At 34.5% G+C, this 23,687-nt stretch overlaps 1 protein-coding gene and 1 pseudogene across 1 annotated transcript; one reads left to right on the top strand and one right to left on the bottom strand.

Moving 5' to 3' along the window:
* Nucleotides 1-9,389: 9,389 nt before the first annotated feature.
* LOC114182706 (chalcone synthase 1 pseudogene) lies at nucleotides 9,390-13,772 on the top strand (annotated as a pseudogene).
* A 1,196-nt stretch (nucleotides 13,773-14,968) lies between these two features.
* Nucleotides 14,969-18,594, bottom strand: LOC114182700 (G-type lectin S-receptor-like serine/threonine-protein kinase At4g27290). Its single transcript, XM_085671417.1, has 7 exons — nucleotides 17,294-18,594; nucleotides 16,872-17,012; nucleotides 16,526-16,674; nucleotides 16,236-16,446; nucleotides 15,907-16,144; nucleotides 15,678-15,831; nucleotides 14,969-15,375 (listed from the first exon to the last, which is right to left on the bottom strand). The coding sequence occupies exons 1-7, from the start codon at nucleotides 18,546-18,548 to the stop codon at nucleotides 15,067-15,069; spliced, it is 2,457 nt and encodes an 818-aa protein (XP_085527543.1). The 5' UTR covers nucleotides 18,549-18,594; the 3' UTR covers nucleotides 14,969-15,066.
* Nucleotides 18,595-23,687: the final 5,093 nt, after the last annotated feature.

Here is a 23,687-nt window from a genome sequence, read left to right as displayed (position 1 = left end):
ATGCTTTCTTTGTTTTCTATGGCTTGTCCTACGAATAAGAAGTTCACCATTTGATAGTCAGATTCAACTATTTGAAATACTCATCAAAACCATATCATTATGTGCTTTTGGTGGTCCGAAGACACTGCTATAGTCCTTACTAAGTTAGTCTAATCCATTTCATTGAGTTTGGATTGAATTTAGATAAATATTTTTTTTTTTAATTTTGAAAATTCAAAATTAAGGTATATTCAAGTCGAATTAAGTTAGACCAAGTCTAAGTTGACACGAGTCACCAAAGTAAAAGAGTAAGTTGTGTCAGACTAAGTCCAAGTTGAGCTGTGTCGACTCAGGCTCGTGTCGGACGAGTTGATCTAGATTGAACTGAGTCGGACTAGGACTAAGTTGAACTAGGTCTGCTCTAGTCGATGGTTGAGTCGAATCAACTTAAACCTAAGGTCAAATTGAGACGAGTTATGCTGAAGGTTGAGTTGAGATGATCTAATCAAAGGTTAAGACAAATTGGTCCAAGCCTAGGATGGGTCAAGTCAGTTTGGGGTCAAGTTGATCAAGTTAGCCCTAGGGACCAAATCGAGATTTTTTGTGGCAAAACCATATTTTTACACATGGTAGTTTTTAATAAAAAAATATCAAAACATTAAAAAAATTTAAAAAATCACAAGCTAACACGTGGCAAAATCCTAATTTGACACGTGTTAGTTAGTTTTTCAAGAAAAAAAAGTAAGAAAAAAATTAAAAAAATAAAAAAAACCACGAGCTAACATATGGCACAGAGTTAACGTCGTCAATGATGCCCTAACGGAATGGACCAAATTGGAACAAATTTTCAAAAGATAGAACCCAATTGAGACAACTTAGAAGTTCAAAATCCAATTAAGATTTTGTAATGAAAACGGGGACCTACCGTGCGATTAAACCAAAAAACAAATAATTTCCACGAATCAAATGTAGAAATACACAATTTAAACGGAGAACAAAAAAATACGACAAATTAAAAATTCAACCAAGTTGGGGAAAAAAACCCTTAGGGGTTTTACTCCTTACAACATTATAAGAATAATGAAACAAACAAAATTTCAAAAAAGGCATAGAACACACAGACACTTAAAAATTGTAGTATGTTTTTATATGATGGAAAAATAAGATAGTAGAGGAAATTCAAACCAGAACCTTACTCTGATACCAGATGATATGATCCTATCCAGGAAAGTATAGGATCGTTTCTGAATTTAAATCCTTAAGAAGCACGACATCAGAGAAGAACGTGGAATAAGACATAGATGGAGGACGCCACAATCTAGCAGATTGATAAGTCAAGTGAAGATTCGCCACAAAGATGTTAATCTTTGATAAGAATCAGAGGCCTAAGCCAAAAACAAAGAAAATCTTCTCTTTAATGAAATCAAATTCAATATATGACTAAAAGTGTCTACATTAGTTTTTGGTACCTCTATATATAAGCACATAAGTTTAAGAAAACATGAGAACCCTACAAGAAGGCCCAAGCCCAAATCATAAAAACATAAACTAATTTATAAAAGAAAGCTCAAAGCCCAAAAACATAGAAACATAACTAATTTTTAAAAGAAAACCCAAAGTCCAAAAATATAAACTAATTTCCTAATAACTATCCTTCAAAAGTGCTCCAAGCCATGATCTTCATATTCTTTGAATTCCCACTTGCAATTGCTTGTAGCATCAAGAGCCTTGAATAAATTTGATTTTCCAATATCTTGCTCCTTGCTCTTGTCATAGGTCCTTTGAATTGTTAATGTTCATCTTCAAGTTCTTCTTGTATGGAATCTAGGGATAGTCCTCTATCATTTTTTTTCAATATATAAGGTATTTTTCATCTTATCATATCATTAATTATACATTTTTCCTTTGTGCGATTTCATTTAATGGTGTATCAAATTGTGTCTGATTTGATTATTTTTACTTCCTTTTAATATTTTTATTTGTTATTTATTTTTATCATGTACAATACTTTTTTGATTTTTTTATATAATTAGTTTTATTTTCTATCTCGTTGTCATAAACGTAATTCTATTACCAAAATTGTAATAATTTAAAGTCATTGTCAAAAATATTGTTTATCACCATCCAACATATATTGACTATGCTAAATTTCAATTATTTTTAGTTTAATCTTTTTTCTTTGTGTGATTTCAATCAAGTGGTGCATTATACATTTTATTAGTGTATAAAAAAATATTTTTCATTATTTTACTTTATTTAATGTATTTTCAGAAAAAGTGTAACATCCCAATTAACAACATAAAACTATTGAACAAAATATTTCTTAATTGATGATAATTTAAGCATAGAATACCACATGTAACTACCATATTACAATCATCTAGATAAGATATATTGAAATACAGAATTTACAGAACCAAACAAGAGGAAGCTAGAGTTTACAAAAGATTTTCTAAAGAACAAGCTACATTGCAATATCTTCCTCTTCCTTTATTGGACCAACTACTACGTCCTCATCTACTCACACCAATTAGGTGATCGTTACAAAAAAGAATACAAGACAAGACAAAACACAGACAAAAGAGTAATCTAATGTACAAAAAGGTTTAATCATTTAAAAGTTTACAATTATTTAATCATATATAGTTAATCTTGAATGAATATTATCCAATTTCATACAAAGACCCATACATACTCGATTATCTTGATGCATGCATTGATATCAGATCCTAACAAGTTTTGCACTTATGGTGGCCTCTACTACTCTACAGAGCCATTGCCAACGACTTTCACCCTACTACGCACAAGGTTAGTTCGTTAACATCTTTGGCCAAGGTAAAGCCTCAAGACTAGGACCTCCTTCTCCTCTCACCACATATCCCATCCTTCTGCACTTGAGCACTGAATGCTTATTAGAACATCATGATAACTTCCAAACTAAATCCATATACAATTGCATACACTACTATAAATCATTATTAATCCCCTTTAATTTAGTACCACCCAATCTCAAATCAAACCTCATAATCCCAATCACAATTCAATCTCGTACATCATCCATTTCCTAAGAAATGACTGACATTTGACAGAAGGCACAAAAATTGACCATAAAAATACCTAGTAAACTCTGATGCATTTGCCCAACGAGTAGTGCATGCAGACCCCACTCGTCCAACGACTAGATGGCTTACTCTACGAGTGAATCACTAGAACTCACAAAAGTAAATTCCTCTAAAATTTGCCTCGCGAGTGTGTTCTCGACCAATGACTGCAAAGACAATAACCTCTCTAACTTTGTATTTTCTCAGTAAGCACATATTAACTAACGACTACAAAGTTAGAGGCTTCTTAACTTTGGATTCGCTTAGCAAGCATCTACTCGACTAGTGAGTCTGCATAATTCTACAAAAGCCAATTCTAAATAATTATGTTATCCTAGTTCAGTCTATGCAGTCCAATAACCATCAAAGATTCCAAAAGCATACCAAACTCAAACTAACAGACATTAAATAAGCGCTTACTAGGAGGCAACCCAATTTCTTTTACTTTATTTAAGTACTTTTACTTTTTCTTTATTATTTCATTTAGTAGTAATTTTAATTTGTGACTACCATTGTCATCATCTTAAACATGAAATTAGTCCTTTTTCAAACATGAGAGTAAGACCAACTTTTGAATATTTGATAGTTGTAAGCTTGTGTGTTGAGACCCTCTTTGAGCTTAATTGTTTCATTCTTTTACCACTATCAGCCTTTAAAGAAAAAAAATATCTTATCTCGCACTTTAGCAAAGAGAACATGTAAATGTTAAGAAAGGTGAAGGTATGAGATGGGATTAGTTTAATGTAGGGTATGAGATTGAATAAGTTTAGGGTAGGTATTAGTAAAAACCCGACCCTAGGAAATTGAATAAGTTTGGGGTAGGCTTTTGTAAGAACCCTACCCTAGGAAAAAGAAAAAGAGAAGAGATAACAATTTTACGTGATGGGTTGCATGAGGTACATTAAAAATCTAGAGTATACTCATAATAGCATTCTTATGTGGTTGTTCTCTTAGGCTTAGTGGTCTAAGACATTAGGGTTCTTATTAAAGTTTAGGCTTGTCGCTAAGGACTTGTTACATAGTGGTGTGAATGCTAAAGTCAAGAATTAGAAATTTATTGTTAGTGGTTTCATCTTTATTTCATGTAGGAAATCCAACCCTAGTGAAGCTTTTACCATATATTTTTATTTCATAGATTTAATTTTCTTTCTATAAACATTGAACCAGAACTTGAAACAAGCATTATTATCAGGGCAATGCCCCTCATTGTTTGAGAAAATCAACCACAATCCTCATTCGCTTTTTCCATTCTTCTAAATTTTATGTAATTTCATGAAAGCAATTGTAAATCAGACATTAATCAGATTAAACATTGTGTTGGAATGCACATAGATCAGATTAAACATTGTGTTTAGTTTTTGATAAAATAAAATAAAGACAGTGAGAGAGAAAAAGAAAAGACACATTGATATAATAAGACGTGTTTTATATTCTACAACAAGTCTTGTACTTGCATTTGCCATCACGAAGATAGGAAGCACTCAAGCACTTTTCGTTACAAAGATCGTTATCTTCACAATGGCCAGAGTTAATGGAGCAAAGCAACCCCTCTTCTCCGTCACTTTTCACATTGTTCCCAATATCTCTACTTGAACACAAACCAATGCAAATCATTTCCAACATGTTATTAACCTTTACATTCATCATCTTCAAACCCATTTTGCTTTTGCCTTCTCTCCTTTTCTTCTCTACCTTGCAAAGTTAAAAACAATAATGGATTACTAACCACCACTCTTCCACCCTATTGAAGCACCACACCACACATACCCCAATTCATCCAAACATTGATTTTTACTTTTTATTCCACTCTATTGATAATTCTACTTAATGCTAACTTCATGAGAATCGAATTTTTCACTTTACAGATGGTTAATATGGTTATATCATATAAAAGCAAATTATCTCTTCCTATACTATTTTATTTGTGTAGTATATTCTTCTTTTTTGATTAAATATAAAAATTATGACTAAAAGTATAATAAGGTTGACCTACACTGTAAATTACATCACTACATGTCTCTACCAACAACTATCTTTGTAACCATAATTGTGTGGTATAGTCGATGCTATTTTAACATCGGTTGTAATTAAGACTCTACTTTATATTATAAGTCAGAAAAATATAAAATTGTATTCATGGTTTTGTGCGAGTAAGAAAAATATATAATTGTATTCATGGTTTTGTGCGAGTTAGGGTAAAGATGGCAACGGGACAAAGCGTGAACGAGTTTCATCATGTTATACTAATCCTTAAAGATAAAAATCATCTTCATCCCTATATCTAAATTTAACGGTATCAAACTTTTTTCTCATTCTCATCTCCATCTGGTTTATATTTGTATAAGTAGAGTATATGCTTCCTTACTAGCTATATCAATTAATTAATTTTAATAAAATAATAAAAAATTACAACAAAGAAAACATATTATAATTGTATATATTTCAAATTAAAATACTTAATAAACATGTTTCAAACATATTGACTTAAATATTAAACATTATGTTGAGACTTTTTATAAAGTAAAATAAAATAAAGGAAAAGAGAAAAATAAAAATATAAAGGAGACAATGACAAATGTTTGTGTTATTAATGAAAAAAAAAAGAACAAAAAGAGATGTTTTATGATTTGCAACAATAATCATTAATAACACAGGAGCTAATACGGAAGACTCAAGTAGAATTTGTTAAAAGCATTATTATATGGGCAGTGCCCATTGATGTTGGAGAAAATCAACTACGGTCCTCAATCACTTTTTTCATTATTCTAAATTTTATTTAAATTCGTGAAAACTTTTATAACTTAGACATTATATTCAAATTTTAAACTTGAAAGAGTTTATTTCCCACAAAAAAATATTTAAGAATAACATAGGGATTTGTTGGAGTGCACATAAATCACATTAAACATTGTGTTTAGTTTTTTGATAAAATAAAATAAAATAAAGGGAATGAAAGAAAAGAGAAATAAGAGAATGAGATGATAAGAGATGGTTATGTATTTATATATTATTAATGAAAAAGAAAAAGAAAGATGTTTTATCCTCTACAACAGCAAGTCTTATACTTGCATCTGCCACCAGCAAGATAGTTAGCACTCTTGCACTTTTGGTCACAAACATGGTCATCTACACAATGCGCCAAGTCAATGAAGCAAAGCAACACCACATTCCCATTGCTTTTCCCATTCTTCTCAATGTCCCTACCTGAACACACAACTATACCAATGCAAATCATTCCCAACAAAACTATCTTATTAATCTTCAAACCCATTATGCTATTGTCTTCTCTTCTTTTCTTCTCTACTTCTCAAACCAACAAAATAATGGATTACTAACCACCACTCTTCCACCCTATTTAAACACCACACCACACATACCCCAATTCATCCAATCATTCATTTTCACTTTTTCATTCCATTCTATTCATAATTCTATTTAATGCCAACTTTATGAGAATTCAATCTTTCACTTTAAAAATGTTTAATATTAACATTATCATATAAAATAGACGATCTCTTCCCTCTATTACTTTATTTGTGTGTATATTCTTTTTACTTAATTAAAATATACTTTTTTATTTAATATTTAAAATTAAACTACGGATACTTAATTAAAAATTTTAAAATTTTTAATTCTAAATATATATTTTTATTTAATAAAAAATAATTCAAAAAATCAAAATCACGATGAAGTTAAAATTTAATTACACCTAATGAAAAATATTAATTATTTCTTATTATATAAGAAAAACAGTTAATAAAAAATGTTCATTATTTAAGGAAAACAGTTAATGAAAAATATTCATTATTTTTTATTAATTTAATGTAAACAATTTCTTTCCATAAATTGTATTCTTCTTATTTTAAAAATTAAAATTATGGTTCAATAGTAATATTATTATATTAAGTTATTATTATTAGACTCTACTTAGAGATATGAAAACATGTGACTTTACTGGGAAGTTAAAAAAGAATATGAGGAAGTCATACCCTCATTTGTTTCGTGGTAAGTAAGTCTAATTTCTGAGGTCGAAAATTTTTGTTATTAGGAAAAATGTAAAGACCTAGAAGATGGTATTCTAGGATTGATAAAATGTTTAAAATAAGGATACTCAATTATTTAATATTAAAAAGTTAAAGTATAAATAAAAGTTTTATAAACGAGTTTCATTATTTATAAACACACTATCTCTCTAAAATTCCTTTTCCTATAACTCTCTCACTTCTCTCTAGGGTTTCTCACCCTATGTTTATCTCTTTGAAAATCGAAGACTGCTAGAGTGATCCTTGTGGCATGCTCTCTACATTTGTCCGATCAATTCCTTCAAGTGATTAAGTTGGTTTTATACCCTTTTTCTCTTCGTTAATTGTTTTTTGTGTTCATGTGAGTGATTTTTAGCTTGCACGTTTAATTTATCTTTGTGAGTCTCTATCGTTCAATGATTTTAATGGTATGCCCTGATCATGTTTGTGTTGTTCCTAGGTTTTGGTTTGTGCATCTTGTTAGCGTGAAAGGGGGGTTTGGTATTCCCTAAGTTGTTTGAGTTGTCTCACAGATAAGGAAAGCTAATTACACTACTTTTGAGTTGTAGAAACACTGAATTAGTAAATTGTATGATTGTACTACAATTTTCCTATGCAATTAATCTGTTGAATGTTGCATGATGTGTGAATTCTTGGTGTTAAATATGATGTTGCTTACTTAGAAAAATTGGTTGATTTGATATTGCATTTGAGACCAATTAACATTTGTTAGCTTGATGCTTGATATTCATGGTTCACGCAAGTGAGACGTTCCACCTCACCACCCTCATAGTGCTTAAGTTGTTGTCTATACCCAACTTTTTTCTGTATCTTCAGAATCTAGATCCATAAGCTCTAGTGCACCATGTGACTTGACTTCTTTCACTATGACACAGTGTGATGATTTAAGATTTTATGAGAATGTGATGAATGAGCTAAGTGTGATATAATGTGGTTGCTAGTTTTCTTGTGATTGTTATCATTATCATTATCTCGTTGTGCTCCTCGTACAAAAGAATGTGAACTAGAAGTTCAAAGAATAATTCATTTATAAAATAAGTTAATGAATTACAAAATGTTTATACTAACAGAAAAAGGGTAACTAAACCATATATACCAGTTGCTAATGCTCCAAATAGAATTGATATTAATTCATAACATGCCTGAAGAGTGGTAGGCTTGTTGGTTCCAAAGAAAAAAAAGTCTCGAATGAGAAAATGAGCTAAAATACAAGATGACATAATTGAAAAGGTAGAAATCCTACAAAATTTATTTGATATAATTAATGATCCGATTCCAGAAGAATCTCAAGCACCTGAAATTGGATGAGATCTCAACAAAGTATGTCATAAATAAGATAATATGGAACCAAAATGAAGCAACATTGATGATGATTTTTGTAAGACCCAAGAAAAAAATTAGAATAAAGAGAAATACATGAAAAAAAGTAATTTCTTGATTTTAAATTGTTGATTTATTTAAATTAATTATTTTTTAAATTATGAAATAGGGGATGAATATGTGAGTGATTTAATTTATTGTTTTATTGATTTTAATTTTTAATATTATATTTAATATGGTTTATATTATTTATAAATTTGTGGTGCATCTTATATCTTGATAAGCTTTGTAGCTTAGTGGTTTATTTGATGTTTTTTGTTGGATGGTTGTGAGTTTGAATCTGAACGACTTGGGGTTTGTTTCATTTTTTTCTCTCCTTTGCTTTTGTTGTGGGACCGTAAACTCTTAGTTTTCTCTCTCCTCTATTGGTTAAGTCATGGTGCATGAGCTGCTGCAGGTTTTTTTTTCCTCCTTTTAAATGCTAGTTAGTCATAGCATTTTTTTTTTGCCACGGGATTGAAAATATAAACATGATTTTAATATAATCTAAAAAAAGGAAGTGTAAATAATATTGAGATTTAAGGCTAGGGTTTGGGGAGATAAGGGGAAACGACACATTTGGACCAATTTGTTAGGTTACAAAGTTTCTGGGATAGTTAGAGAGAAAGAGAGAGACCAGGAGAAGCCATAGAAATGAATTGTGAAGGTGAGCTGTTGGAGAAACGTAAACCTTGGAAGAATTTCTACACGAGATAGGGGAAGCTGAGTTTGCTTTATGTTGTTGTTTGAAGCTTGACCTTGATTTCTGATTATGTTTTATGTTTTCCATAAATGTTTGAATTCCTTGAATGTCATATGTTCCTTGCTTTCACTAATCTGCTATATCTTTCGTATTGGTACATATGAGTATGATTTTGTGGTTTTCTTCCTCTCTGTTTACGTTTCCATGCATGCGAGTCTGCTTGTTCTTATGGTGGATTCTAATACTATTAATATTGTTCAGTTTGATGCATTGGTGGTATTTTTTCATAGCGTGCATGGTAGTGTGTTGTCAGTTTGTTTGTACGATGCAGTCGCAGGTTTATTTTCAGGGGCACATGTTTATGTTTTTGTACGTGGGTTTCCTATAAAATTGCGTTAAGTACTAGATGGGAGAGAAAGAGCATTGCATGGTTCTTTGTGAATTTGGTAGTGCTACGTATATGCTTGAAGCCTTTGGTGGGACCACATGTGAAAGAGTGTGCATGCAAAGTTTCTTTATCTTTTTCTTAGCTACAGTTCCCACATAAAGCATTTTTTTATTCTTTTCTCCTTTGAATGCACATTTTTATCATAATAGCATGATTCCTTTTCTTTCTTTTGTTGCAGTGCAATGCCTCCCTTCTAGTGTGGTTTTTTTTGTCCTTTACTTAATAAATGGTAGTGTCAAGATCGTTGGTTTAAGTAAACTCATACCACTACAATCTTTTCCCGTGGGCCCACATGCAATTGGGTTTCTTATTCATGTTTAATGTGGTCACAGGAATGGTTTGCTTTCTTTTGCTATATACCAGGTGTGCATTGGTAGTGTGATGGAACAACCAAATATATATATATATATATATATATATATATATATATATATATATATATATATATATATATATATGTGTGTGTGTTTTTATGTTTTTTTTTTCTTTAAACTCTAAGGGGTAGTCCTTGCTTTAATATTATAATATGATATATTACATAACAGGGTGCACTTGGATGAGGGTCAACTGTGTAGGCTTTGTTAATCTAATATCACAAAATCTGTTCATGGATTTGATGGGATAGATGTGTTCTTTGGCTTTAAATTGTATCTTATATCATGTAATGATATTTTATTGACAGTGAGTTATATAGTCATAGTTGCAATGTCAATGTTAAGCCTTTTGCTTTGTTGTATGTTATATTTGAATTGCATGGTTATAGAATGAAATTAGGGGCTTGGTGTTTTAGTTGTTTGTTGTTTTGTTGGGGTGGAAAACTACTCATTAAGTTCGTTGTTTGAATGTATGGTTTGGTAAGTTGACGGATTTGTTATGGAACTTTATTTCTTACGCAAGATGTGGTGGTATGTATTTTGTTGGAAATCTGTAATTTTCATGTGTGACATGTTGAGAGTGTGGTTGTTATTATGATGCTTAAGTATTGTACTTGGATGTGAATTATTTGAAAAGTATTCTTTTATTAAGAATCTTTTATATATCATTGTTTACGTTAGCTTACCCCTATTTGTTTGTTTATGTGTTTGTTGTGTGTTTACGCAATGATCGTATAACATGTGTGTTATACGGGAGCAGGTGATAATACAGGTGTATAAGACATGGTGTAGATTGATGAGAGAATGGGATGAACTCGGGGTTTCCTTTCATTAAGTTTCATTATGAATAAATATTAAAGGCAATGTAATTTATTTTAGGTTACTATTGTTATTTGAAAATGTTCTGGAAATTTATTTTGACTTACACGTTTAAAGATAATATTAAAGTTTCATCTCCGTTGTTTTTCTACGAAACATATGTTTTATAACCGCTTGTGACACCCTAAATCGGGGTGTTACACTTTTGCATATGATATAGCGATAAATGTTATGAGTGACAATGAGGATCAAGATTCAATGACCATTGAAGATTGTTGACAAATAAATGATTGACCAAAATGAAAAGATGCAATAGAAGCATAATTAGATTTGCTTGCTAAAGGAATGATTTTTGGACCTATAGTTTGGACACCTAAGGGTGTAAAACTCGTTGGGTACATCTATAGTATGATTTGCATGTATCCACTTCAATTGTCAATAACTTTAAGAATTAAGAACCATAATATTCAAATAACTTACAACAAATTCAATATTTCACTCATCACACATGTGTATAATAATCACTCACGCTAAGCATGTTATAAAACCACTTCATCAACGGTTGTCCATCATCTAAGAATTTCAAGAGAACAATGTTCTCAGGCAACGCTGCCAAAAATACTTGTTGATCTCTTGGCAAGCGTAACAATAGTCAACTACAGTATAATGATTTTTTTTTTTAGTAAAAGTGTTGATCCCATGAGGAATAGATTCAATTAAAATAGATAGTTTATCTAAATCGATATATAATTGATTGTCATAAACTATATTAAGTGTACATGAAAGTAATAAAATCGCAACATAATAGTTAGAGAAAGTTGAATAAAAGAAGTTGGGATTGAATTTCATTTATTTCCCTTGTTTATAATCTGGATGAATCAAGTATTAAGAATAGAACAATAATACCAATATTAAATAGAAACAGAAAAGTTATGCATAAATATCACCATATTACATTCAAGTTTGAATCGATTATATTCAATCCCAAGAGAAAAGATTAGCCACTCATGGTAGCCATTGAAATCCTAAGAGCTGAAGAATAAATTAAAGTAAATATGCTTCCTCTTCCTTTTTGTTGTTTCCCAAAGCCTTTCTGATTGTAGAATGTGGTGTCCAGTGTATTTTTCACCTTTTGACTCATGGTATATAAATACTGCATGAGTTCTTGCCTAAGCTAGCTGATTCTCGCCTAAGCAAGAAGGTACTTCATGGTAAAAAAAGGTCGTCTTGCTTGAGAAAAAATTGTTCTCGCTTAAGCGAGAATGATGCTTGAAATTGATGGCTCTCTGAACAAATCTTGCTTAGGCGAGGTCTTTGCCACTTAAGCGAGAATGGCGCAAGAAATTATCTTCCTCTGAACATCTCTCCTTAGGCGAGACTATCTAGTTTGAGCGGACGGTGGGATAATTTTCTCTCTTTTTTCTCTATTTCTTGATTTTTATTTTCTTACTCTTTTAAGTCCTTTCCTTATTGTGTCTTAATTTACCTAAAGAATACACAAAATAGAGATTAATTTATTCCCTTTAAATAAAAACTTGAAAACATATGATTGAATTTAGATTAAGAAAAATCAATATCAAATAAACACAACTTAAAATATAAGTGTCAGAATTCCATATGAAATTTTATTTAGTTTTGGCACTTATCGATTACACAGTCACCATTGTAAAGCGGGTATAAAAGATTGTTCGCGCACTTATCGATTAAAAATGATTGTTCATGTACTTTGTACTCATTTAATCTGAATATGACAGAGAAGATTATCTTTCACATTTATAATAAATTTGGTTGGATTATAGTAACATTCAAAGTCGGGTTCTTGACAAAGAAAGATACATATTTATGCTACTTAGTCTGTGAAACACAACAAAAATATGATGGTAAGTTTTATATTTATATTAATAAAAAGCCTTTATCTATAAGTAAATCCATTTGAAGGACTGGAGCAAGAAGAAAAATATTTAAAAGAAAAACTTTACCTTTATAGTAATCTTGTGTCAAAATATATTTAAAAGAACTTTAGCATTTTTGACACTATATAGGCCTTAAGTAGCATTGACTTTTCCTGATGATGACCTTAGCGGCTTCTGAAGCACAATGAAAATGTACGATTGGTGAGAAAAGAGACAAATGATTAAACGAAGAATACAAATAAGGTGGGAAGAATTGGAGAGTCAAAGAAAGAGTCTACTTAGATATGCAGTGCAGCAGAGTGAGAGGAAGCATGCACCAACGCATTTCTCTAAACTCAACTCAACTCAGTATAAGATATAGAAGGGTGTTTTGCCAATGGCACGATGCTTCGTTTGGCGAAAGACTTGACTGAAAACAACAATGGTGCTCGTGTGCTTATAGTTTGTTCAAAGATCACTGCACTCACATTCTGTGACCCAAGTGAGACCCATCTTGATAGCCTTGTGGGACAAACTTTTTCCGGAGATGGAGCAATTGTTGTGATTGTTGGATCAGACCCTTTGCCTGTTGAAAACCATTTGTTTGAACTTGTCTAGACTGCACAAACAATCCTTCCAGACAATAAAGGAGCCATTGATGGCCACCTCCGGGAAGTTGGACTCACTTTCCATCTTTCCTCAAGGATGTTCCTGGACTCATCTCAAAGAACATTGAGAAGGCCTTGGTTGAAGCTTTTCAACCCTTGGGAATCTCTTATTACAACTCTATCTTCTGGTATGCACACCGTGGAGGACCAGCCATTCTAGACCAGGGCTTGAACCCTCACAAAATGGAAGCTACCAAACACATCCTCAGCGAGTACGGTAACATGTCAAGTGCATGTGTCATCTTCATCTTGGATCACATGAGGAAAAACTCAACATATAGAAGGGACTTGCCACCACTAGTAAAGGCCTTGATTGGGGTGTATTCTTTGGTTTCGGCCCTGGCCTCACCGTTGAGACTGTTGTTCTTTGCAGCGTCACCCTCTGATCATGCATCATCTGCAACGCCAACAACATCCTCTGTTTTCTCTCATTTTTCATACTCATTCTTTCATTCCGACCTTCACTCTTCGGTTTCAACAATCTCTTATTTCTTTCCCATTTTTCCTCATGTGCTTCCTTCGGTGAATCATGTCAAATTGTTACGTGAATATCTATACTTTAAAATTCAATTTCTTCATACTCATACATATTTATAAGAAATTCATTCATACCGATTGTTTCAAGAATCTCTTCTTCCCTTCTTATTTTCCTTGTGCCCTTCCTCACATGCTATGCTTCTTTTGTATACCAGTAAATAAGAAAATGTCAAATTGTTAATGCAATATTTAAGCTTACTGTATAATATAAATTTGATTCCAAAACGCGTGAACAAGGTTTGTCTGCCTTTAAATGAGAGTTCTTCGGGTTAACTTGTTCTACTCTGACATAAAACTTTCTCTTTCCTTTGTGAATTATCTGGCTCTATGCAATTACTCTTTCTCCCACTATTGATATGAAAAGTGTCACATGTTGTAAGTGCCACTCTAAAATCACAAGCTGCAAGATCAGTGTTGGAAAGATCGAGAAAGAGAATATACTTTAGTGAATAATGATATGGGAAGATCTTAGCAAGTTTGGTAGCAAAAAGAAATATTTGTTTTTAGAATTTTCTATTCAAAAGCGTTGTAGTAACCTATTTCACAAAGGTATTGTACGAAATAAAAACCTTAATTATGTCCTCAAGAGGTAAATTCATAAATCAGGGAGTGGACATAAGCAAAGAAGTTAATAGAAGAAGTTATAATGTCTAAAAATTCGCGAGGAGTTTATATTCTGAACAGATTTTATGTGTTTAGAGAAAATCTAAATTGTGTTTCAATCCATTAGAGAAATCTAAATTGAGTAAACAGATAAAGAAGGTTCTGCTAGAGTAATTAGCCGAGAAATCTGATATGAAATGGGTTTTGTAAAATAAGGATTTATAAAGTAAATATCTCCCATAAGTCATAGATGTTTATAACTTTAAGGGTGAAGCCCGCTCTTACAATAGATATTTTCTGAGTTATCTGGCTCTCTGCTATTAATCTTTCTCACACAATCAATATGAAAAGTTTCACTGATTGCAGTGCCACTCTAAAAATAGAAAGTGCAAGATCAGCCTTGGGAAGATGTAGTAGGAGAAAGAGAAAACGCTTTAGAGAATGATACGGAAAGAGAAAAACACATATGACATATACACAAGTTTCAGCACATTTGAACAGTATTCATTTATATATCTACATCATTACATGAAAAATGTTCTATCGCGCCTCTAAGGATGAAATTGAAACTTCATTTATTGAACACCTTTCATGTTGCTTTGAAGATCCAGTGTCAGCTATATTATCTTTTCCTATATAGAATCCAGGTTGGCTTGGTCTCGGTAGCAACTTCTCACCATTTAACATCAAAACAACAGATGACATATTAGGCCTATTTTCTGGATTTTGTTGTACACACAACAGACCCACATGAATACACCGTAATATTTCTAAACATAAGTCTGCACCATCATCTAATATCTCATCCATTAACTCCAATGGCCTTTCTTCATTCCATAATCTCCACGCCTAAAATGACGAAAAGCCATAACAAGAGTGAGTGAGTTCATTCCCTACTCAAAATTTGAATTCGAACACATGAAAATTTCAATGGATGATAAAACTTAAAGCAAACTTTAACGTTTCTATGCTGTGTTTTACTTGACTTTTTGTGGATGTGGATTTTACTTTCAACTATAGTTCAATTACATTGAGTATGCTTGAATTAGTTTTCATTTTAAGTTTCATAATTCTTCAGGTTTGACTTGGACAAACAAATAATGTATCAAAAGATAGAGGAATATATTATACAGTATCCACTTCAAGCTTACATGGCCAAGAAGGTTGAGTAGATGATGGTGAGGGTCACGAAATCCACGATTCTTCCTTCCACTAATTATCTCAATAACAATTACTCCAAAACTGAAAACATCAGATTTGGTCGAGAAACAACCATGCACTGCATATTCTGGAGGCATATAGCCACTGCAAAACAGTATCAAAGTAAGGAGAAGCAGTACAGCCATATAGCTTTGTTAAACAAAAAAATATGTTTCTTACTATGTTCCCATCACTCTGTTTGTATTTCCTTCGGCTTGATCTACTCCAAATATTCTTGCTAATCCAAAATCTGATATCTTTGGAATCATATTGTCATCAAGGAGAATGTTACTTGTTTTGATGTCTCTATGTATTATTCTTAGTCTAGAGTCTTGATGAAGATACATAAGACCCCGAGCAATTCCGTCGATAATTTTCAACCGTTTAGTCCAATCTAGGGATTTGCCTTGCAATGTATCTGGCAATATTCATTTTGTAAGTTAGCATGGAAATAACACGAAGGTAAGATAAAAATTAAAGCAAAAAATTCGATGGGTGAAAGACCAAACCAAAAATAAAGTAATCCAAACTTCTGTTGGGCATGAATTCATAGATCAACAACTTCTCATCTTGTTGAATAGAACAACCAAGAAGTTTTACAAGATTACGGTGTTGAAGTGTTGCCATCAATTTTACTTCATTTTTGAACTCCTCAGTTCCCTGTCTCGAAGTTTTTGAGAGTCTCTTAACCGCAATCTCTTGTCCATCTATCAGCGTTCCCTAGCAATGATTTTGGAACACTTGGTACTTGACATCAATATGAATAACTAGGTAACCAAGAACAAATTTGACCACCTACCTTGTGTACTGTTCCAAAACCACCTTCTCCTAACTTGTTTCTGTTAGAAAAATGATTTGTGGCAATATCAATGGTTGAAAAATTAAACATTGTTGGTAAGTTGTTGCCTTCCTTCTCCATCATGTGCTTCCAAGGAATAGCTTTTTTCACTGCTCCCAATGTAGTAGGAGACATGAATTGCTTATAAATAACATTATTATATTTGTGGTTATAATGTAACCCAGATAAATAGACATTAGGTGAACCAGAAAACAAACTTCGAGAATTGAAAAATAATCTTTCATTTCAATGTTATTCTTTTTTTTCATTGTAATGTAAAATACTTCAAAAGTTATAAATTGTTCACCTGGCTTGGGTAGCTTCATCCCTTTTATATGTTTTGAAGTTGCCCACACAAGAATTGTTAGTCCAACTATGAATGTAACAAGTCCTAATATAATCCCTGGAAGTCTCTTTGGACTTAGGTCCCTCTTATTCCTTCTTTGATCTGAGGAATGAAATTAGTGTTAATCCACAAGTAGCTCTAATCTTACAATTCAGGGAAAAACAAGAAAATGAAAGGCATGTTATACAGAACAACTTCAACTTGGAAGCTGATTTGTAATCGCTTGTTCCAACTTCTGACACATGACTATTGGCCATAGTATACTTGTTGATGGTAAGCAGAATCTAGTATTGTTATAATTTCATTCTATTAATTCCAACTTAACATAAATTATATTTCCTGTAAACCTGACAAAAAGGCATAAGAGGGAATTGGAATGAAACCTGACAGTCGTATATGAATTTCTTGCCCTTGATCAGTGTGAGTTCTCAGGTCCACAATGTCACCGAACCAAAGCAAGCAACCACTCCCACCATCTCTAATATCTGAATTTGCATATGCAGTACAAGAGCAGTTTCTGAAACACAATGTCTCACATTCCTCAAGGCTCAAGCTCCTGTTAAACCAGGAAGAAGACGTTTCTGGCAACTTTATTCCTCTGTACTCCTTAAACCAATCTCCATTATCACAACTTAACTTTGTTCTTCTCACACAACCACCTGTCCAATCATGAGAATCCCACTTTGCTTGAAACTTTGGTGTGAAACCTTGCAAGCATTCACATATCGGAAGCTTATTAATATTGCAGATAGAGTTGACACCACAAGCTGCAAAATATTCACACAGGTCTTTTGGATGAAGGTTTACAGTATGCCAACCTTGTTCTTGGTTTGGCCAATTAGAACGCTCTGTACCCCCTACTGGATTGAGTTTGAGCCTTGTTATAGTAAGCTCTGAACTGTTTAACGTTTCATATCCATAAGAAACCCCTTTGTTAGTGAACTCTAAAGAGAAATTCAATTCTCTGTGCATTCTGTCCCAAGAAACACCACTGAAAAGATAGCCATTCCAAGGCCCTGTGCTGTACAAAATTGTAGTTCCCTTTGTAGTAACTTGTTGAGGAAAGCCCTTTGTATCGATCTTATAATAAAACTCACCTTCAGCTGGATCTTCATTGTCCCTCCAAGACGTGAGATATTGATATGGACCAGTAACAAAATCGCTTTTCAGTTTCATTCCTGGAAGGAAAGTGTCTCCAGGATAATCAAAGCTTTCCCACAAGAAGTTCTCTGAGCTCTCTCCATCTTTCACAACAAGGTTTCCTGAATCTAAAAGCTGCACAACTGGTTTCACTGCAATTTTTGATGAGTTGGAGAACCACACTCTTCCTCCAGAGCCATCAAGAATTACAATAACTCCTTGATGAGTAAGTTTCAGAACTGCTGTTGAGTTTTGTGCTGGGGTATTCCTGTTGGCAACCCACACAATAATCCTAGGTGATATGCTCTTGTACCATATACCAAAATATATTCTTCTTGGGTTTCCAAAGTCAAAAAATCCAGCTTCAAAGGTTGCTGCAGAAGAAACAAGGGTCTCCTTGTATTGTAAGCACTGATTTGGGGTGATAGTAGAGGAAGTGGGCATGAAACAAAAGAAAGTAGTGTAAATGATTAGCATGAGAATTTGTTGGCTCTCCATTGTTTTTCTGTAGGTTTGTTATGGTTACTGCTACCATCATCCTCTTAATCTAATATTCTATATTACATTCAAACTTGTTAGTCAACCGTGCCATTTTGTCCATTTCAAAATTTTCTTTTGAAATTGATTCTATATACATTTCAAGGTTAACATTTTCAACTCAATTTGGTGTATTGCCTGAAGGGCCACACGTTAACTCACTAAAGTATTGATCATAGAAATAGAAGTTTTGGCACTAACATAAAAGTTTATTACTTCTATTTCATAAAATAGAAGTTTTGACTTGCCCATTTTCCCTGCAACTTCGCGCCTTGGTATCTTCTACAAACTTTCGCCAGCCAATTTCTTTGACATCACTATAGGATTTTGTCAATCAAGAGATGACTCATCGCAGGAATGTGTGTTAGTGCAAGGTGGTTCTAGAAGGGGATAAATAGAGTCTGTAGACATATTTATCCCCTTTATAAAATTATTTATCCGTTAATAATTTATAAAAGTTATTTACACTGGAAAAATGGGGTTACTTTTTCCTTTTATAAAGGTTACAATAACTTTGGTCTTCCATAAAAATAAAATGCAATCCCAAGATTCCAGAAATTTGATATGACAACTTAACTACAGAAGCAAGTAATATGGATATAAAGTGGTAAAACGGTTTTGACTGAGGAACAACTTGTAGGAAACCTTATTTACTGAGGTTTTCAGCTCACTGTTTGCAGACTTGGCTGATGAGATTGTGCCTGTTGCTATCAATACTCATGTTCTATGGGACCACTTCAAGTGGATTGAAATGCTTGGACATTTTTTTCTTTCTCATGAATCCAAGGCCTAACTATTACATTGAGGTTCTTGGAAAGCTTCCCCGAGAACTTATATGTGTTGGAGGAAGATCAAGCTCTGAAGTTGCAAACATTATGCAGGGTTATCACTAATCTTTTGGGATTTCTTGTACACTTCTTTCTTTGGTTTATGTTTTTGTTTTGGTTAGATATTACAATTATGATTGTGATATATGATACTAGCATGAAGGTTGAGATTCTCCAGTGGTATTGTAAACTTTGACGTTTATAAAATTATAATATAATATAACTTGGTACAATGCAGAGTGTGTTTCTCCAATCTGACATATTTGAAAGTAGAAAATTTTGGTAGCCTGACATATTTGTTCACATCCTCAACAGCAAAAAATTTAGGTCAACTGAAATGAATGGAGATAAAAAATTGCAAATCAATTGAAGAGATAGTGTCTAAAGAGGGTGGAGAGGAATCAAATGATGATGAGATAACATTTCCTCATCTCAGTGGGATGAATCTTGAGTGTTTACGAAATCTTAGAAGATCTCAAAGACAGTTTAAAGTTTCTCGTCCTCGGAGAAATTGTCGATAATCACTTGTCCCAGCATGGAAACCTTATGTCTCAAGTTGTATTTGGTATCTCGGAAGTTATTCCACTGATGACTGATCTACACTCTACATTGCGAAAGGCATTTGTCACAGAGGTATGTGTTTAATATATATATTACTGAACATAATTATGATTCTTTTGTTGTACCTTATATCATAGAAAGTGTCCCTCGTATTTGCTAGTAATAATCACAAACTTTTTTAATGGCTAGTGTTTCAGTAAGTTGGAAACATTGATTGTGAACGACTGCAAGTTTTATCAGATGCAGTGCTAACCTTCCCTTTACTTCCTTCTTTGCCTAAATTGAAAACATTGAAGGCTCGAAACTGTGAATCTGTCAGAGTCATTTTTTATGTCAAAGGTACAACGCAAGACGTATTGACTTTTCTGTTGACAAATTGGCATCAGAGCTTGAGAGCTTGAGTGTTTGAGTGAGTTAGAGAGTTTGATCGAGATGGCCAACTTAGCTAACAGCATGCCCCTGCCGAAGTTATCAAAAGGCGTCAGCTATGATAACTGGAGCCTGCAGATGAAGGCTCTCCTTGGTTCCCAAGAAGTATGGGAGGTAGTCGAAAATGGGCACCAAGAACCAGAGGATATTGGAGAAATGACGATAGCCCAGATTGCTACGTTAAAAGCAACACGAGCAAAGGACAAAACGGCTTTGTACGTGCTGTACCGAGCTGTTGATGAGTCCGGCTTTGAGAAGATAGCAAATGCTATGTCTTCAAAAGAAGCGTGGGATATTCTGGAGAAGGCATACAAAGGGGATAACCGTGTGAAGCAAGTTCGGCTTCAAACTCTCAGAGGCGAGCTTGAAAGGATGAGGATGAAGGAAGATGAAGGGGTTGCCGAGTACGTCTCCCGAGTTGATACCGTAGCGAATCAGCTCGGTAGAAATGGAGAGACGCTGCCTGCTTGCCGAGTGGTGGAGAAAATCTTGAGGTCGTTAACCGACGACTTCGAGAATATAGTTTGCGCAATAGAGGAATCAAAGGACTTGACAGCGCTCTCGGTGGAAGAGCTTGCTGGGTCGCTTGAAGCGCATGAGCAGCGGAGAAGGAAGAAGAAGGAAGAGTCCCTTGATCAAGCACTCCAAGCAAAGGCAACCATTAGGGAGAAGAAGGTTCCTTATACTCAGAACACTCGAGGCCGAGGTGGTAGAGGCAGAGGAGGATATGAAAGAGGTCAAGAACAGGTCGGCCAACAAAATTGGCGTGGACGAGGACAAGGTGGAGGTCGTGGTGGTAGAGGCCGAGGAGGTCATTCGAACAACTCAGGAGTTGAGTGCTTCAAATGTGGTAAGTACGGTCATTTTGCTAAAGACTGCTACTCAGGAGTCAAATGTTACAATTGTGGGAAGGTTGGACATTTCGCGAAGGACTGCCGATCTGAAAGCAAGAAGGAAACGAACTTCCTTTCCGAGGATGCTGAGGAAGAAGGAATATTGATGATGTCTAGGAGATCAGGTGCCGAGCTAATTCCGAGTTGTTCTGACAACTCAGTTTGGTACCTTGATACAGGAGCAAGCAACCACATGTGTGGGGACGAGAATCTTTTTAAGGAGCTCACCAAAGTTGACGTTGGACACGTATCATTTGGAGATGCATCAAAGGTGGCAGTAAAAGGTCGGGGTACAATCTGGTACCTGCAGAAGAACAACCGAGTTGGAGAAATCAGAGATGTGTACTATGTACCCGATCTGAAGAGCAACACATTGAGCATGGGCCAGCTGATGGAGAAAGGCTACTCGGTTTTGATGAAAGACCGGGTACTATACTTGAAAGACAAGTCGGATCGATTGATTGCCCGAGTAGAGATGAAGAAGAACAGGATGTACAAGCTGGACTTGAAAATAGTCCAAGAGAGGTGCTTGAAACTTGATGTGAAGGATGAAGCTATGATGTGGCACTTCCGGTTTGGCCACTTGCATTTTGGTGGACTAGCCGAGTTGGTGAAAAAGGAGATGGTGCGAGGACTCCCGACGGTGGAGTTTGAAAAGAAATTTTGTGAAGAGTGCGTGCTCGGGAAGCATCCAAGGACCTCATTTCCGAGGACTGCCGAGTACCAGGCAAAGGAACAACTCAGATTAATTCACACAGACATTTGTGGACCAATTACCCCTGAATCCTTCAGTGGGAAAAGGTATTTCATTTCTTTCATAGATGATTTTTCAAGAAAAACATGGGTGTATTTTTTGAAGAAGAAATCTGAGGTGTTCCAAGTGTTTAAAAGGTTCAAAGCAATGGTTGAAAAGGAGACCGGCATGCCTATCAAATCTGTTAGGTCTGACCGAGGAGGCGAGTTCATCTCATCCGAGCTCATGAAGTATTGTGAGGAGCAAGGAATAAGGAGATTTCTGACAGCACCATACTCACCCCAACAGAATGGAGTAGCTGACAGGAAAAATCGAACCATACTTGACATGGTTCGTACAATGTTGAAAAGCAAGAACGTGCCTAAGGAGTTCTGGGCAGAAGCAGTGCAATGTGCCATCTATGTGCAAAATAGATGTCCACATGCTAAGCCGAACGAGAAAACACCGCAAGAAGTCTGGAGCGGAAGAAAGCCGAGTGTGTCTCACCTCAAAGTGTTTGGTAGCATTGCTTATGGTCATGTTCCTGCTCAACAAAGGACCAAACTTGAAGATCGGAGCAAGAAGTACGTGTTTATTGGGTACGATGAAAAAACCAAGGCGTATAGGTTGTTCAACCCAATAACAAAGAAGGTGATTATGAGCCGAGATGTTCAAGTTGATGAAGAGAGCGAGTGGAAGTGGAACAACTCGGAGAAGGAGTTTAGAAGCTTGGAAGTAGATACACCACCAACTGTGAGAGATCATGAGACTTCTGATGAAGAAGATGAACCTCTACAGCCTAGAGCACGAAGCTTGCAAGACATATACAACTCGACTGACGAAGTACATGTTGTATGTTTCTTGGCAGATTCGGAAGACTTGAACTTTGAAGAGGTCGTGCAAGAGGAGAAGTGGAAAATTGCAATGAATGAAGAGATCGGAGCAATCGAACGCAACAACACGTGGGAGCTAATCGATTTGCCCAAAGGAGCTCGGCCTATTGGCGTAAAGTGGGTGTACAAGAAGAAAACAAACGCTGAAGGAGAAGTTGAGCGATACAAAGCTCGACTCGTAGTGAAGGGGTACAAGCAGAAGGAAGGAATAGACTATGATGAAGTATTCGCTCCAGTGACGAGGATGGAAACAATCAGGTTGTTGATTTCCTTAGCAGCTCAACACAAATGGACAATCTTGCAAATGGATGTGAAGTCAGCATTTCTGAATGGAGTCTTGGAGGAGGAAGTATATGTTGAACAGCCACTTGGATACATGCGAAGAGGCGAAGAGAAGAAAGTCCTGAGATTGAAGAAGGCACTTTATGGCCTGAAGCAAGCTCCACGAGCATGGAATGAAAGAATCGACACTTACTTCAAGAAGAATGGGTATGAGCAGTGCCCTTATGAACATGCTCTTTACATAAAGAAGAAAGGAGAAGATGTGATGTTCATTGCCCTCTATGTCGATGATCTTATCTTCACAGGGAATAATGCTGAGCTAATTGAAGCATTTAAAGAAGTGATGAAGAAGGAGTTCGAGATGACCGACTTAGGTCTTATGAAGTATTTCCTTGGTTTGGAAGTCATTCAAGGGAAGGACGGTATCTTTGTGTCGCAGGAAAGGTATGCTGAGGAGGTCTTAAAGAAGTTCAAGATGACAA

This window comes from Vigna unguiculata, chromosome 1 (genome assembly GCF_037176805.1).
Source record: "Vigna unguiculata cultivar grain cowpea cultivar isolate G323 ecotype 2 chromosome 1, ASM3717680v1, whole genome shotgun sequence".
Classification (NCBI taxonomy): domain Eukaryota; kingdom Viridiplantae; phylum Streptophyta; class Magnoliopsida; order Fabales; family Fabaceae; genus Vigna; species Vigna unguiculata.
The sequence above is the reverse complement of the archived record's forward strand: the minus strand, read 5'-3'. Positions and strand labels throughout refer to the sequence as shown.

Excerpts from the sequence above, each read along its gene's own strand:
- LOC114182700 (XM_085671417.1), bottom strand. The coding sequence starts at position 18,548 with ATGGAGAGCCAACAAATTCTCATGCTAATCATTTACACTACTTTCTTT. Across the intron at positions 17,013-17,293 it reads AATTCATATACGACTGTCAG|ATCAAAGAAGGAATAAGAGG; the intron begins GTTTCATTCCAA and ends TTCATTCCTCAG. Across the intron at positions 15,832-15,906 it reads AACAGAGTGATGGGAACATA|TGGCTATATGCCTCCAGAAT; the intron begins GTAAGAAACATA and ends ACTGTTTTGCAG.